At 41.3% G+C, this 15,654-nt stretch overlaps 1 protein-coding gene across 8 annotated transcripts in view; it reads left to right on the top strand.

Annotated features, from left to right (window-relative positions):
• MTRF1 (mitochondrial translation release factor 1) overlaps positions 1-15,446 on the top strand; it is an 82,216-nt gene extending 66,770 nt beyond the window's left edge. For 6 of the 8 annotated variants that reach the window (XM_077297312.1, XM_077297309.1, XM_077297310.1 and 3 more), the window contains 3 exons: positions 7,142-7,278; positions 10,116-10,214; positions 14,893-15,161. In XM_077297312.1, coding sequence (XP_077153427.1) covers positions 7,142-7,278; positions 10,116-10,214; positions 14,893-15,012 — 356 coding nt within the window. In that variant the 3' untranslated portion in view covers positions 15,013-15,161. Of the gene's footprint in view, positions 1-7,141; positions 7,279-10,115; positions 10,215-14,892 lie in introns of all 8 variants that reach the window. The other 2 variants (XM_077297311.1, XM_077297308.1) reach the window with 1 other exon arrangement.
• The last annotated feature ends 208 nt before the right edge of the window (positions 15,447-15,654 follow it).

Genomic DNA, 15,654 nt, shown 5'->3' with positions numbered 1-15,654 from the left:
CGCCTGCTGAGCGTAATTATGATGTCGGCAATCGGGAGTTGTTGGCTATGAAGTGGGCATTCGAGGAGTGGCGACATTGGCTTGAGGGAGCCAAACATCGCATGGTGGTCTTGACTGATCACAAGAATCTGACTTACCTCGAGTTTGCTAAGTGGTTGAATCCTAGACAGGCTCGATGGTCGCTGTTTTTCTCCCGTTTCGATTTTGTGGTCTCATACCTTCCGGGATCTAAGAATGTGAAGGCTGATGCCCTTTCTACGAGTTTTTTGCCTGATTCTCCGGGAGTCCCTTAGCCGGCTGGTATTCTCAAAGAGGGGGTGATTCTGTCTGCCATCTCCCCTGATTTGCGGCAGGTGCTGCAGGAGTTTCAGCCTGATAGACCTGACCGCTGTCCAGTGGAGAAACTGTTTGTCCCTGATAGATGGACTAGTAAAGTTATTTCTGAGGTTCATTGTTCAGTATTGGCTGGTCATCCTGGGATTTTTGGTACTAGAGATTTGGTTGCTAGGTCCTTTTGGTGGCCTTCCTTGTCACGGGATGTGCGTTCTTTTGTGCAGTCCTGTGGGACTTGTGCTCGGGCCAAGCCTTGCTGTTCTCGTGCCAGTGGGTTGCTTTTGCCTTTGCCTGTCCCGACGAGGCCCTGGACGCATATTTCCATGGATTTTATTTCTGATCTTCCTGTCTCTCAAAGGATGTCCGTCATCTGGGTGGTTTGTGATCGGTTTTCTAAGATGGTCCATTTGGTACCCTTGCCTAAATTGCCTTCCTCCTCTGATTTGGTTTTATTATTTTTTCAGCATGTGGTTCGTTTGCATGGCATTCCGGAGAACATTGTGTCTGACAGAGGTTCTCAGTTTGTTTCTAGGTTTTGTCGGTCCTTTTGTGCTAAGATGGGCATTGATTTGTCTTTTTCTTCAGCGTTCCATCCTCAGACAAATGGCCAAACCGAACGAAACCAATCAGACCTTGGAAACCTATCTGAGATGCTTTGTTTCTGCTGATCAGGATGATTGGGTGACCTTCTTGCCATTGGCCGAGTTCGCCCTTAATAATCGGGCTAGTTCGGCCACTTTGGTTTTGCCTTTTTTTGTAATTCTGGTTTTCATCCTCGTTTTTCTTCAGGGCAGGTTGAGCCTTCTGACTGTCCTGGTGTGGATTCTGTGGTGGACAGGTTGCAGCAGATTTGGACTCACGTGGTGGACAATTTGACGTTGTCTCAGGAGAAGGCGCAACGTTTTGCTAACCGCCGTCGCTGTGTTGGTCTTCGACTTCGTGTTGGGGATTTGGTTTGGTTGTCTTCTCGTTATGTCCCTATGAAAGTTTCTTCTCCTAAGTTCAAGCCTCGTTTCATTGGTCCTTATAAGATTTCTGAAATTATCAATCCTGTGTCGTTTCGTTTGGCCCTTCCAGCTTCTTTTGCCATCCATAATGTGTTCCATAGGTCGCTGTTGCGGAGATATGTGGCGCCTATGGTTCCTTCCGTTGATCCTCCTGCTCCGGTGTTCGTTGAGGGGGAGTTGGAGTATGTAGTGGAGAAGATTTTGGATTCTCGTATTTCGAGACGGAAGCTTCAGTACCTGGTTAAATGGAAGGGTTATGGTCAGGAGGATAATTCCTGGGTTGTTGCCTCCGATGTCCATGCTGCCGATTTGGTTCGTGCCTTTCATTTGGCTCGTCCTGATCAGCCTGGGGGCTCTGGTGAGGGTTCGGTGACCCCTCCTCAAGGGGGGGGTACTGTTGTGAATTCCGTTCTCGGGCTCCCTCCTGTGGTCGTGAATGGTACTTTGGTGAGTTCGGTCCTTGGACACCCTCTGGTGGCTTTGAGTGGAACTGCTGATCTTTGAGGTTGGCTTTCTCAGCTGCCCTCGCTTATTGCTTTTGCTGGCTTCCCTATTTAACTCTGCTCAGATCGTTAGTTCATGCCAGCTGTCAATGTCTCAGTACTGGTTCAGATCTCTCTTGGATTTCTCAGATGACCTGTCTACTCCAGCAGAAGCTAAGTCCTTGCTAGTTCATTTGTTGTTCATTGGTTTTTGAATATATTTCTCAGTACATGCTATGTTTCTAGTCCAGCTTGCTATTATGATATTTCCTTGCTAGCTGGAAGCTCTGGGGGTGCAGAGCTGCACCTCCACACCGTGAGTCGGTGTGGAGGTCTTTTTGCACACTCTGCGTGGTTTTTGTAGTTTTTAATACTGACCGCATAGTTCCCTTTCCTATCCTCTGTCTTTCTAGTGAAGATTCGGCCTTCTTTGCTAAAATCTGTTTCATTCCTGTGTTTGTCTCTTCCCTCTTAACTCACAGTCAATATTTGTGGGGGCTACCTTTTCCTTTGGGGAATTTCTCTGAGGCAAGGTAGGCTGCTATTTCTATCTTTAGGGGTAGTTAGCTCTTAGGCTGTGAAGAGGCGTCTAGGGAGAGTTAGGCACGCTCCACGGCTATTTCTAGTGTGTGTGTTGGGATTAGGGATTGCGGTCAGTAAAGTTACCACCTCCTCAGAGCTTGTCCCAGGTTTTCCGTTTTAACCATCAGGTCATTCCGGGTGCTCCTAACCACCAGGTCCATAACACATCATACCGCCAAACTAAAAGTTGAATATCGCGATAAAAAAGTCAGATATAAATAAACATGGTACTGCTGAAAACGTCTTCTTGTCCCACAGAAAAGAAGCCCCCATACAGCTCCATCAGCAGAAAAATAAAAAAGTTATAGCTCTCAGAATAAAGTGATGCAAAAATAATTTTTTCTTTAAAATAGTTTTTATTATATATAAGCGGCAAAACATAAAACAAAATATAAATGCGGTATCTCCGTAATCGTACTGACCCGAAGAATAAAACTGCCTTACCACACATGGAATGGCATAACAACCCCCCCCCCCCCCCCCAAAGAAATTCATGAATTGCTGGTTTTTGTTCACTATGCCTCCCAAAAATTGGAATAGAAAGCGATCAAAAATGTCATGTGCCCGAAAATGGAACCAAAAAAAAGTCAACTCCTCCCTCAAAAAACAATACCTCACATGACTCTGTGGGCCAAAATATGGAAAAATTATAGCTCTCAAACTATGGTGATGCAAAAACTATTATTTTGCAATAAAAAACGTCTTTTAGTGTTTGTCAGCACGCTCTGATATTTCCGGTACCGGAGATGTCAGTGTCTGTGTGTGTGTAATACTTGTGGCACACGTATGGCATGCGTGTGCCTCATCAGTACCACACGGACGGGCGCCAGGGAAGAAGCGTTACAGTAAGCGCTGTTCCCTGGTGCCAGGTGCTGAACACGGCTCTCATCATTCTCCCCTGCTCTGCTGGCAATCGGTGCGAGCAGGGGAGAATGAGGAGAGTTATATTTAAGTGATAAAAGAGACAGCAGGTGGCAGCTGATGGGGCTATTACTCCCTTCAGCCTACCCCTGCTGCCGCTAATAACAGTGACAGTAGGAGCGGCTGATGGGGTATACATCAGCCGCCGCCTGCGCTATAAATGAATGAATGAAAAGCTGGCGCCGGTTCCCATGTATTTTCTATAACCAGCCAGGCAAAACTCACAGCTGGGGGCTGCAACCCTCAGCTGTCAGCAAGGTTGATTATCAAGAATAGAGGGGGTCCCACGCTGTTTTTTAAAATTATTTAAATAAATCATTTTTAAAAAATGGCGCAGGGTCCCCCCTTTTTTGACAACCAGCCTTACTAAAGCTCACAGCTGGGGGCTGGTATTCTCAGGCTGGTAAGGGGCCATGGATTACAAGTCTCAAAACTTCTGGAACAAAGTAATTTGGAGTGATGAGACCAAAATTGAACTTTTTGGCCACAACCATAAACGTTACATTTGGAGAGAGATCAACAAGGCTTATGATGAAAGGAACAACATTCCTACTGTAAAGAATGGAGGTAGATCGCTGATGTTTTGGGGATGTGTGAGCTACAAAAGCACAGGAAACTTGGTCAAAGTTGAAGGAAATATGAATGCAGCACATTATCGGCAAATACTGGAGGCAAATTTACTCATCAGCCTGGAAGCTGCGCATGGGACGTACTTGGATGTTCCAACATGACAACGATCCAAAACACAAGGCCAAGTGAAACAGTCATTGGCTACAGCAGAACAAAGTGAAGAATCTGGAGTGGCCATCTCAGTCTCCTGACCTCAGTATCATTGAGCCACTCTGGGGAGATCTCAAACGTGCAGTTCATGCTAGACAGCCCAGGAATTTACAGGAACTGGAGGCTTTTGCCAAAAAGAGTGGGCAACTTTACCATCTGAAAATATATAATAAATAAAGAACCTCATCCACAACTACCACAAAATACTTCAAACTGTCAATGATGTTAGAGGGGGCAATACACGGTATTAAGAAATAGGATATTTGAACTTTTGATCAGGGTCATTTGGATGTTTTGGGTTGTCATTATGATTTAAAAAGAGAAAACACAGTAGTTTGACAATAAATGGCTTCACCCAACCAATAACCATGAGCGGAGAAAAAGAATTATGCTATCATTCATATTCTCTGAAAAAAGGCCAAGAAAGCAAAAATTCTGCCGGGGTATGTAAACCTTTGAGTACAACTGTAGCTATAGGATTAGTAATGGACAGGTGTCTTATAGATGCTTCTCCATTACTAAGCTGTGGGCTTGATGTCACCTGACAATACAAAGGTGACATCAACCCCACAAATATTAACCCCACTTGCCACCGTTACAGAAAAAGTGAGAAGAGCCAGGCAAAATTCCAGAATTGGTGCATCTAATAGATGTGCCTTTTCTGGGTGGCTGCGGGCTGCTATTTTTAGGCTGGGGGGGCAATATCCATGGCCCCTTACCAGTCTGAGAATACCATCCCCCAGGTGTGAGCTTTAGCAAGGCTTGTTGTCAAAAATGGGGGGAACCCACGCCGTTTTTTTACATTTATTTAAATAATTAAAAAATATGATGTGGGGACCCCTCTATTCTTGATATCCAACCTTGCTGAAGCTGACAGCTGAGGCAGCCCCCATCTCTGAGTTTTGTCTGGCTGGTTATCAAAAATAGGGGGGAACCCACGCCGTTTTGTTTTTTTTCATCCATTCATTCATTTATTTATTCATAGTTCAGGCCTCGGCTGATGAATACCCCCATCAGCCGCTCACTGTTATTAGCAGCAGCAGGGGTAGACTGATGGGAGTAACAGTCCCATCATCCGCCACCTGCTGCCTCTTTGGTATAAAATTTTGTGACACACCCATGGTGTCAATATGATCACTGCACCCCTAGATGAATTCATTAAGAAGTTTAGTTCTTAAAATGGGGTCACTTATGGGTTTTGTTTTTTTTTAATGTTCTGGCACCTCATGGGCTCCCCAGTGGGTCATGGCACCTGCAAACCAGTAAAATCTGGTGTTCTTTGCCTTCTGAGCTTTATACTGTGCCTCAAAAGTAGTATTCCCCTACATATGGAATTTTGGCGTACTCAAGAGAAATTGCACAACAAATTGTATGGGGCAATTTCTCTTCTTACCCTTAGGAAAATGCAAAATTTGGAGCTAAAATAAAAAATTTTTGAGGAAAATGTGATTTTATTATTTTCACGGCTCAACGTTATATACTTCTGTGAAGCACCTGGGGTTTCAAAGTCTTTGCCGCACATATAGCTAAGTTCCTGGGGGGGGGGGGGGGGGGGTTTAGTTTCCAAAACGGGGTCACTTGTTGGGGGTTTCCACTGTTTAGGTACATGAGGGGCTCTACAAATGCGACATGACGTTCGATCTCAATTCCAGCCAAATTTGCGTTGAAAAAGTCATATGGCGCTCCTTCCCTTCTGAGCTCTGCCATGCGTCCAAACAGTGGTTTAAGGAGTATCAGAACAAATTGCACAATAACTTTTGGGGTCCAATTTCTCCTGTTACCCTTGTGAAAATAAAAAAAAAATTGGGGTCTGAAGTAAATGTTTTGTGAAAAAAGTTTGTGTTCATTTTTTTTTTAAACATTCCAAAAATTCCTGTGAAGTACCTGAAGGGTTAATAAACTTCTTGAATGTGGTTTTGAGCACATTGAGGGGTGCAGTTTTTAGGATGGTGTCACACTTGGGTATTTTCTATCATATAGACCCCTCAAAGTGGCTTCAAATGTGATGTGGTCCCTATAAAAAAAATGGTGTTGTAAAAATAAATCGCTGTTCAACTTTTAACCTTTATAACTTCCTAACAAAAAAAAAATTGGGTTCCAAAATCGTGCTGATGTAAAGTAGACTTGTGGGAAATGTTATTTATTAAGTATTTTGTGTGACATAACTCTGATTTAAGGGTATGAAAATTTAAAGTTGGAAAATTGCGAAATTTTCGCCAAATGTCCGTTTTTTGATTTTTTTTTTTGTTTTTGTTTTTTTTTTAAATAAACGCAAGTCATATCAAATACATTTTACCACTATCATGAAGTACAATATGTCACAAAATCTCAGAATCACTAGGATCCATGGAAGCGTTTTATAGTTATTACCTCATGAAGGGACAGTGGTCAGAATTGTAAAGATTGGCCCGGTCATTAATGTGCAAAGTACCCTCGGGTAAAGGGGTTAATTTATAGTGCTATTTTAGTGGTCCACAACAGCGCAAGGAGCCAGCTCTGATTGCTGCTGTTAGAGGCGGGGGACAGCTGTATAACACACACTGCAATTCACACCACAATTTATTTTATTTATTATGCTTACTTACATAGCGCCATCATATTTCAGTGCTTTACATATATTGTCTTTGCATGAAGGATATATACGTCATGGAGCGTGAAGAGTTTCCAATAATTTTTTGGCGGTTTCAGCATCAAAACTCACCTTTTAAACATAACACCGTTTGTTATTTTATGGTGGGGATTATGTGTGCATGTTTCACAGTATATATGTGCAGTACAAAATTTTAATTACGGTACACATACTCATAACATGACAGGCAGTGGTGTATCCGCAGACGTCACTGCTGAGGCCAGGCATGTAATGTGCAGCGTGTCATCACTCGGGGACCACCTGAGCAATAGTGCTGGGTATCGGGGAATTTAACAAGTTTAATATTATTTGTTTTTTGCATTTTCTAACATGTTTGTAGCCACTGTGGTTTAATATTTTGGGCATTGCCTTCAAGCCATTCACAACTATTGTACTCTATATTCTAGGAATAACAGTGGAGTGCCAGCAAGAGCGCTCTCAAATTCTGAACAAAGATAGAGCCATGAAGATGCTGCGAGCGAAACTACATGAACATAATGTAAAGGACGAAGTGTCCCAGAGACAAAGTTCCAGGAAATTGCAGGTGCGGGGCTAGTCACAGCTATGGGGGAGACATATTGACCAGACTTTACCTACTGTCCTAGAAGTTTTCTGCTTTCGTGACCTGACATCACATGTGCTGGTGTACGGAGCAAGCAGAACACTACTGGTGACAAGGTAGTAATTCACCCATCACCACCCCTCGTCACAGTTGCAGGGTGCCAATTGTATTGTCATAGCATCTGGGGGTCTACTTAGGCCACCATGTTTTGGTGGTACTTTGATGCATTGTCTGAGGCTGACCTTCACAGAACATCTTTAATTTAACAATAGACTAAAGAATTGCACTGTGTATTTAAAGCCATCATGGGTTCAAATCATCTAGGGAAACTAAAAAGCATGTAGTAAAAAAAAGTACAAGAATAAATAAAAAACATAAGTTAAATCCTCTTCCTTTTCTTTCTAAAATGTAACATTCAGAAAAGCTTTTCTAATGAATAGAATAAAAAGCAATGAAGAAGTCTGCATTGTGCCCATTCCTGTTATCATTTCTTGAAATGTTATGAATAAATTGACAACTAGGCGTTACCCTGTCAGTCCAATCGAGTTGTCAAGTTAGTCACACGTTTCTAGGAGGAAGAACTGCACAACACAGAGTTAAAAAAAATTGCTCCAGAAACCCGAACATAAATGAGAATGGAGCTTGGTATTAAACAGTGCGGTAAGTGGTACTTGCTCTTACCCTGATCCGCAGTAGTGCCGCATTCAGTATTACATATCCCAAATCTCCCCCAACGTGTGTGTTCACATGTACTGGATTTGCTGTGGAAACCACCTGCACCAATTCAGCAAGTATCAGCAGGAATTTCTGTACCAGCAGATCTGCATTCTTTCATGTAGATACCAAACCCTTCTGCCATGTCTAGCACTATTTGCATGCCAGTATTGATTTTCCACCCAGAAGTCCGTCTATAAAAGCCATTGTAATTCCGGTTCACGTGGACAAGATATGTTCAGGTGCTGCAGATTTTCTATGTGGATACTGCACTGAAAATCTGCAATAAACTCCATTGCAATGCTTTAGGCTATGTGCACACGATGCAGATTTGCTGCGGATCCGCAGCGGATTTTACTGCGCAGAAACGCTGCAGATCCGCACTGTGATGTACAGTACAATGTTATTCAATGGGGAAAAAAAAGCTGTGCAGACGGTGCGGAAAAAACAGTGCGGAATTGCTGCGGATTTCGAAGAAGTGCATGTCACTTCTTTTGTGTGGATCTGCAGCGTTTCTGCACCCCTCCATGTTACAAATCCGCAGTGGCAAAAACTGCAGAAAATTGGCACAAAATCCGCATCAATTCCGCATAAAAATCACAGCAAATCCGCGGCTGCGGGATTCTGCCAGGAGATGCGGATTTTGTGCAGAAAATTCTGCACCTCTTTTCCTACGTGTGCACATAGCCTTACAAAGCTCTCAGACATGATTGTGTAAATCTGCATGTTTCAGATTCACCATGAATTTTATTTTCTAAAAATATAAAATCCAGGAATAGAAGTTGTTTCACAATTTACCTCATTATGGAACACTCCATGGCTTCCAAATCTATACCAACTGGTGGGATTTGGCTCCTGGAGCGCCAAGGTTTTACGGAGACTTAATCAAGTGCTGATAGGTAATGTGATTAAGGAATTCTCACATGGGTTACCGCCCTCTGAATTCTATACATACTTACAATTTAGGCACGCATATCGGGCAGAAGGCAGCATTGTTTTGGAAGGAGGGGTATCCCGAAACTCAGTAATACAGAGAATAGCTAATGTACACAGTTCTCATGGATTGATCTCATTACTTTATAACATTCTCTTAGACATTATATTGACAAACCAGCTGATACGATCAAAAGAGAAATGGGAGAGTAATGGGACCTATAGAGGAAAATCACTGGTCAGATATACTGGAAATAGTTCCACAGTTGTCTTTGAGTGAATCCCTTCGACTGTCCCATATATATATGTGATACACCAGGTATACAAGACACCTCAGTTCTTATTTATCATAGGATTTTGCTCAAGTCCCCACTGTCCTAGATGCAAAACTAACATAGCAGATATGTTTCATATGATGTGGAACTGTCCTAACTTGTTGTCCTTTTGGAAGAGTATTGTAGCAATGAATAACAGGGTTTTTCAATTGGTGTAGAGCTTTCCTCATTAGTATGTATATTGGGATATGTTGAAGATCTGTCTATTGATGAGTACGGCAAAATCACGGCATGTATGTTATATATGGCAAGAAAGTTGATAGCCCAAAAATGAATAGCAGATCAGAAGCTTATGATATCAGAATTTATTGATAAAGTTAACTGGCTAGTAAATTTGGAAAAAGGCATATACCTAAAAAGAGATGCTATCTCTAAATTTGACAAGATATGGCGTCTATCGATCAATGGCTCTGGTTTGACATCTAGGAAACTGAGGAGATTTCGCCTCGGCTTGCTTTGAGTTTTGTTTATATGATGCCTCAAATTAAACTTTTTTGAAAAGTAATTAAAACGTTGTTAGTACTTCCACAAGTTATATGTAACTGGGTTGACTACAGTTACTATGTTCAAATATTTGTTCATCTAATTACGATGGTTTTGCAGAGCCAAGGTGTATATATAACTCTTGTTATATGCTTCTTGAGGTTGGGGAGTGGAGAACTGTGTTTCACCAATGTTTGTCTGGTGGAAAAAAACATTTGATTAAATAAAATATATATATATATAATCCAGCTATATTTGAACATGCCATTTTCAAACGTTGCACAGGAACAAGTTGAGCATTTGCAGACAGTCATGACCATTTATAATATGTTTCCCACCTTATGTCCTGCGCAGGTTGGAACAAGAGATCAGTCTGACCGGATTCGGACTTACAACTTTACTCAGGACAGACTAACAGACCACCGGATATCGTATGAGATTCGTAACTTAAGGGTATATACTATATTCTTTCTAATGATCGATAATATACATGATTATGTTGTTGTGCGTAATATGTTTATCATCAGTGGTAACAGGTGTCACCTACAGTGAAGGAAATAATTATTTGATCCCTTTCTGATTTTGTAAGTTTGCCCACTGACAAAGACACAAAGACATGAACAGTCTATAATTTTAAGGTTAGGTTAATTTTAACATTGAGAGATAGAATATCATAAATAAAATCCAGAAAATCACATTGTATAAATTATATAAATTTGCATTTTGCAGTGAGAAATAAGTATTTGATTCCTCTGGTAAACAAGACTTAATACTTGATGGGAAAACCCTTGTGGCAAGCACAGCAGTAAGACGTTTTTTGTAGTTGATGATGAGGTTTGTGCACATGTCAGGAGGAATTTTGGTCCACTCCTCTTTCAGATCATTTCTAAATCATTAAGATTTTGAGGCTGTAGCTTGGCAACTCGGCGCTTCAACTCCCTCCATAAGTTTTCTATGGGATTAAGATCTGGAGACTAGCTAATCCACTCCATGACTTTAATGTGCTTCTTTTTGAGCCACTCCTTTGTTGCCTTGGCTGTATGTTTTGGGTCTTGCTGAAAGACCTAGCCACGACCAATTTTTAATGGCCTGGCGGAGGGAAGGAGGTTGTCACTCAGCATTTTACGGTACATGGCTCCATTCATTCTCCCATTGATGCGGTTAAATAGTACTGTGCCCTTAGCAGAGAAAACCCCCCAAAACATAATGTTTCCACCTACATGCTTGACAGTAGGTACAGTGTTCTTTGGGTCATAGGCAGCATTTTTCTTCCTCCAAACATGGCAAGTTGAGTTAATGCCAAAGACCTCAATGTTGATGTTCAATGTATTTTATTAAACATTTTGCAAACAAAAAATATATTATATGAAAAATGATAATATATAGAATCATAGAAAATATCTAGTATTCAAAATGAGAGTGCCACTTTTAGCAGTAACTCAAACATACCATGGTAGACAATAACAGTAACCATATGGCGGACGCCAACACGGTATTCAAGAAAGTATCCTCTATATTATGTAGAAGAAAGAAATAGGATAAGAAAAAGAGGGAAAGAAAGTCAAGGGAAGAAAAAAAAGGGAACAAAAAGGGGTTATGGATAAAGGGGTCCTTAAAATTATATATATATATATATAGAGAGAGAGAGAGAGAGAGAGAGAGAGAGAGAGAGAGAGAGAGAGAGAGAGAGAGAGAGAGATATATATATGCACAAATTCCTATGTAACTGTAACAGTCAGCGGAACAAATTATGGGAATCTGGTGAGTCCTGAAATAAAATCCATCCACTCCAAATTCTTCTAAATGTATTGTTTGTTCCATTGCAGTCTGTAGACAGCTCCTCCATTCTACACAGATTGACCATTTCCTTATACCAGTCTAATATGTCAGGGGGGTTTGGAAGTTTCCAAAACCTCGGGATTACCATTCGTGCTGCTGTTAGACAAAACCGAAGAATATCTCTTTTCTAAGTCCCTATTGAAGAAGGTAAAATTGACAGAAGAGCTATTTGAGGGACACTGACACTGTCAAAAGCCTTCTCCCAGAATAGCTTGATTCTTAGAGCACTCCCACCAAATGTGAATCATAGAGCCCACCTCCCTCTCGCATCTCCAACCGCCCCCTGAAACTGCTGGATATATTGCATGTAGTTTAGAAGGTAATGATGATACCATCTCATAAGTATTTTATAGTTCTTCTCTTGTGCAATCCCAGCGCTAGCAAGTTTGAGTGAAGATAAACCCCCTTTCCCATTCCTGAGGAGACAAGCTTATCCCCAAGTCTCTCTCCCATGCCTGTTGAAATGTTAACTTCTCCGCTTCACCCTCTCTGCTCCATCCCCTATAAATCACTGATATAGCATGTGGCGGCTTATTTTCTTCTAAGAACAATTTCTCAAAAACGGTGAAGTTTGAAATCGAAATTTTATCAAAATTTTGTGCCACTGGGAAGGATTGTAATTGCAAGTATTCAAACCACCTAATTTTTTCATTTGGAAACTGAGCCTGTATAGAGACAAAAGAAGGCGTCTTCTAGCACCTGAAACAATCGGGTATCCTCCATTGTCCTCCGACCAAGAAAAGATCCGTGCAAGAATCCAGCGAGAAAGGATGGATTGAAAAACATTGATGTAAGTGGGCTAATATTATCTATCTGGGAACCCCTTCTTTCTTAGAGTGTACCATATTTTATGTGTGTTTCTAGTTAAATTACAATTGACTATAGTCAATGATTCCCCGGAACACCACGGCAGATGTCTTAAAGGGACTCTCCTGTTCCATCCTCCCCCACTGTTTAGCATCAGCTTGAAAGTGTCAGTCTAGAATCCTAAGTAATGCAGTAGCCTGAAAGTACCTCCTAAAATTGGGAAAACCAGCACCACCTATAGATTTAGGTTGAGAAAGGGTCTGTATGTTTAGGCGAGGCAAAGACCTCAATTTTTGTCTGATCTGACCACAGCACCCTCTCCCAATCACTCGCCTTCCTCATGATCAAGGATACCCCACGAGGTGAGATTTTGCATAGTGCCCCAGATCAATGTCAATTGACAGTCATTTTGTATTTCTTCCATTTTCTAACTATTGCACCAACAGTTGTCTCCTTCTCACCCAAGATGCGTATGGTTTTGTAGCCCATTCCAGCTTTCTGCAGGTCTATGATCTTGTCCCTGACATCCTTATAAAGCTCTTTGGTCTTGCCCATGTTGTAGAGGTTAGGAGTCTGACTGATTGAGTCTGTGGACAGAAGTCTTTTATAAAGGTGACTATGTAAGACAGCTATCTTTAATGCAGGCAACAAGTTAATTAGGAGCGGAGCCAGAACTCTTAATGGTTGGTAGGGATCAAATTCTTATTTCTCACTGCAAAAATGCAAATAAATTTATATAATTTATACAATGTGATTTTCTGGATTTTATTTTTGATATTCTATCTCTCAATGTTAAAATTAAGCATAAACAATATGTGGCCTCGCCTTGTCTTGTTGAAAAATGGCTCCTGGGACACTTTGAAAAAATGGCCGTACTCCTTGTACCATGATTGTTTCATTCTGTAGTGCATCTTGAAACGGAGTGTCACATACCAACCTTTAGGTGCCAAACCGTGTCATGTAAAGGCATTTGCATGACATTGGACTACAAGACATATTTCCAGTTACAGGTGTTTCATTGGCCTCACAAAACATTATTCAAGGCTCTTGGCACACAAAGATGGCAATGTAGGCTGGTATGGAGGCCTATCTTCTTCAGCAATGAGTCCTTTTTTTGTCTTGGATGCAGTGATAGCTGAGGTTGGTCTGGAGACCACTTGGTCAACGCCATAGAGGTCTTCACAAGGGAACGTTACCGATCCTTCTGTGATTATGGTGTAGGGTATACTAATATATGTTGCTTGGACATCACTTATTTTCATTCCAGGTACACTAATGACTCTGCATTAGATTTATCTGGTTGTAGAATGAGTGGTAGCGCAGTTTCTCCAAAATGTCTCAGGAGCTATTTTTCAACACCATCATGCCAGGTCACACATTGCTCTTTCTACTGTGAGCAGACTTGTCTCCCATTGAGCACATTTGGGACAGCATTGGTCTGCAATTTCAAGGGAGCTGCCAGCAGTGGATATTACTGATTTGCAGGCCCATGTGCATTCAGTGTAGCAGAACATTCCTCGGACACCCATTAATAGCACAGCACGTAAGTGCTTATATTTCTGCTTGTGGTGTTTGTACTCCGATAGTGAATATATAAAAGGTTGTGTTCACTCTCACAAACTGATGAGTTTTATCAAAAGTGTCAAGATCTGTTTGAAAAATGGTGCAAGGTAGCAACATTGGGCAGGATGGTCCAGATCTATAAAAACGGCACATGTAGTGTAATAAATTTGGCACAAATATCAAAAGACTGACCGTCACTTCCAAACAGAAAACTGGTGTGTACAAGTGCTTACTAAGAGTATCCCTCTCCATACATAACTAACAAAGTTTTCTCTCTGTAGTAAACAATTCATGCATTCCCAGCAACCGGAGATCGCCTCGCGTAGCTGCTGGGCATGCATGAATCGGCCTAATTATGTGATAAGTATCTTCGTTTTTTCCCCATCTTCTAGAGCAGTAATGCAATTCAAATTTTATACATTTAATGTTTACATGCTATAGCGTTAGAGTGCAGCTTTATTTGTTATTAAATGTGGCACAACTGATAATCATGTTTGGAACATTTCATCATCTTTTTGTTTTTATTTTAACACAACCCACAGCTGTTAAATGTGTATGTATGAACAGTAGTGCTCACCATTAGGGATGAGCGGATGCGTGGAAGTTCACGTTCTTGTACCCGAACCTGAACTGAAATCTCTCTCCCTCTCTCTCATTTTTTGCGGTGAGTGCCTCTGTTCTGGAATCTTTGTAATAAATGTTATGAAAACTCTTAGCTATGTCTCTATTTTTCTGTTATATAGGCTAAAAAGCAGATATAATAACATTTGACATGATATACTGCATTTGTGGCAAGTAAAGATGCCAATGTACATATACTTGTGGATGGTATTAATATTGTTGTTTGATCTTGGTAATTTGCCCTCATTTTGCAGACTTTCTTAGGTCTTGCATGTCATGTTTCTTCTTATTATTATTCCAGGAATTCCTAAATGGAGGAGAACTATTGGATGATCTAATGGATAAAATACACAATGCTGCTGATGCTGAGTCTTTACTTGAGGTCATAAAAAGACAATCTTCAGGGGTGCCACGTGTTTGACCAATGATTGCTTAGTAGGAGGCAACTAAAGCTAAACACAAGTCACAAGATCGTTTTTTTGCTTTGGTAAAAGTGAATCTCCGCTTATGTAATTATTGTATCCTGTGCGGTACACTATTAAAATGCTGTATTTTTTTATTTAAACATCTTATCTTGTCATAAATTATTGCCCTGCTCCCCTGTATCTTCATCTACATACCTGGAGAATTCCTATCTCAATAATGAAAGTCTAGTCTTTTTTATATACTAACATCTACTCGGCCGTGTGGTCAGTCAGTCGCTAACTGGGCCAGCTGCCATCTCTCTTCACTGATCCATAAACAGGTTTGCTCTTTTAGGCTATGTGCACACGATGCGTTTTTGCGACGGTTTTTTATGCTCGTGAATGCCCCAAAAACACAATGGAATAATAAAGCAAGGTAATTCAATGACAATCTTGAAGTGTTGTGCATATGATCTGTAAATTGACGATGGTTAATGGATTGTAATGCAAACTCCACCAGGGGGTGTTGGTGAGAGAAGAGAGGTTGCACCTGCCACACAGCAGCACAGTGCAGGCTGCACCGCACCACCAGGTGGCGATAGAGAGGGTTCCAAACTAACCAAGTCAGTAAGCGTAATGTTTAGGGTATGTGTCCACGT

The sequence above is a fragment of the Ranitomeya variabilis genome, chromosome 3 (assembly GCF_051348905.1).
Source record: "Ranitomeya variabilis isolate aRanVar5 chromosome 3, aRanVar5.hap1, whole genome shotgun sequence".
Taxonomy (NCBI): domain Eukaryota; kingdom Metazoa; phylum Chordata; class Amphibia; order Anura; family Dendrobatidae; genus Ranitomeya; species Ranitomeya variabilis.
The sequence above is the reverse complement of the archived record's forward strand: the minus strand, read 5'-3'. Positions and strand labels throughout refer to the sequence as shown.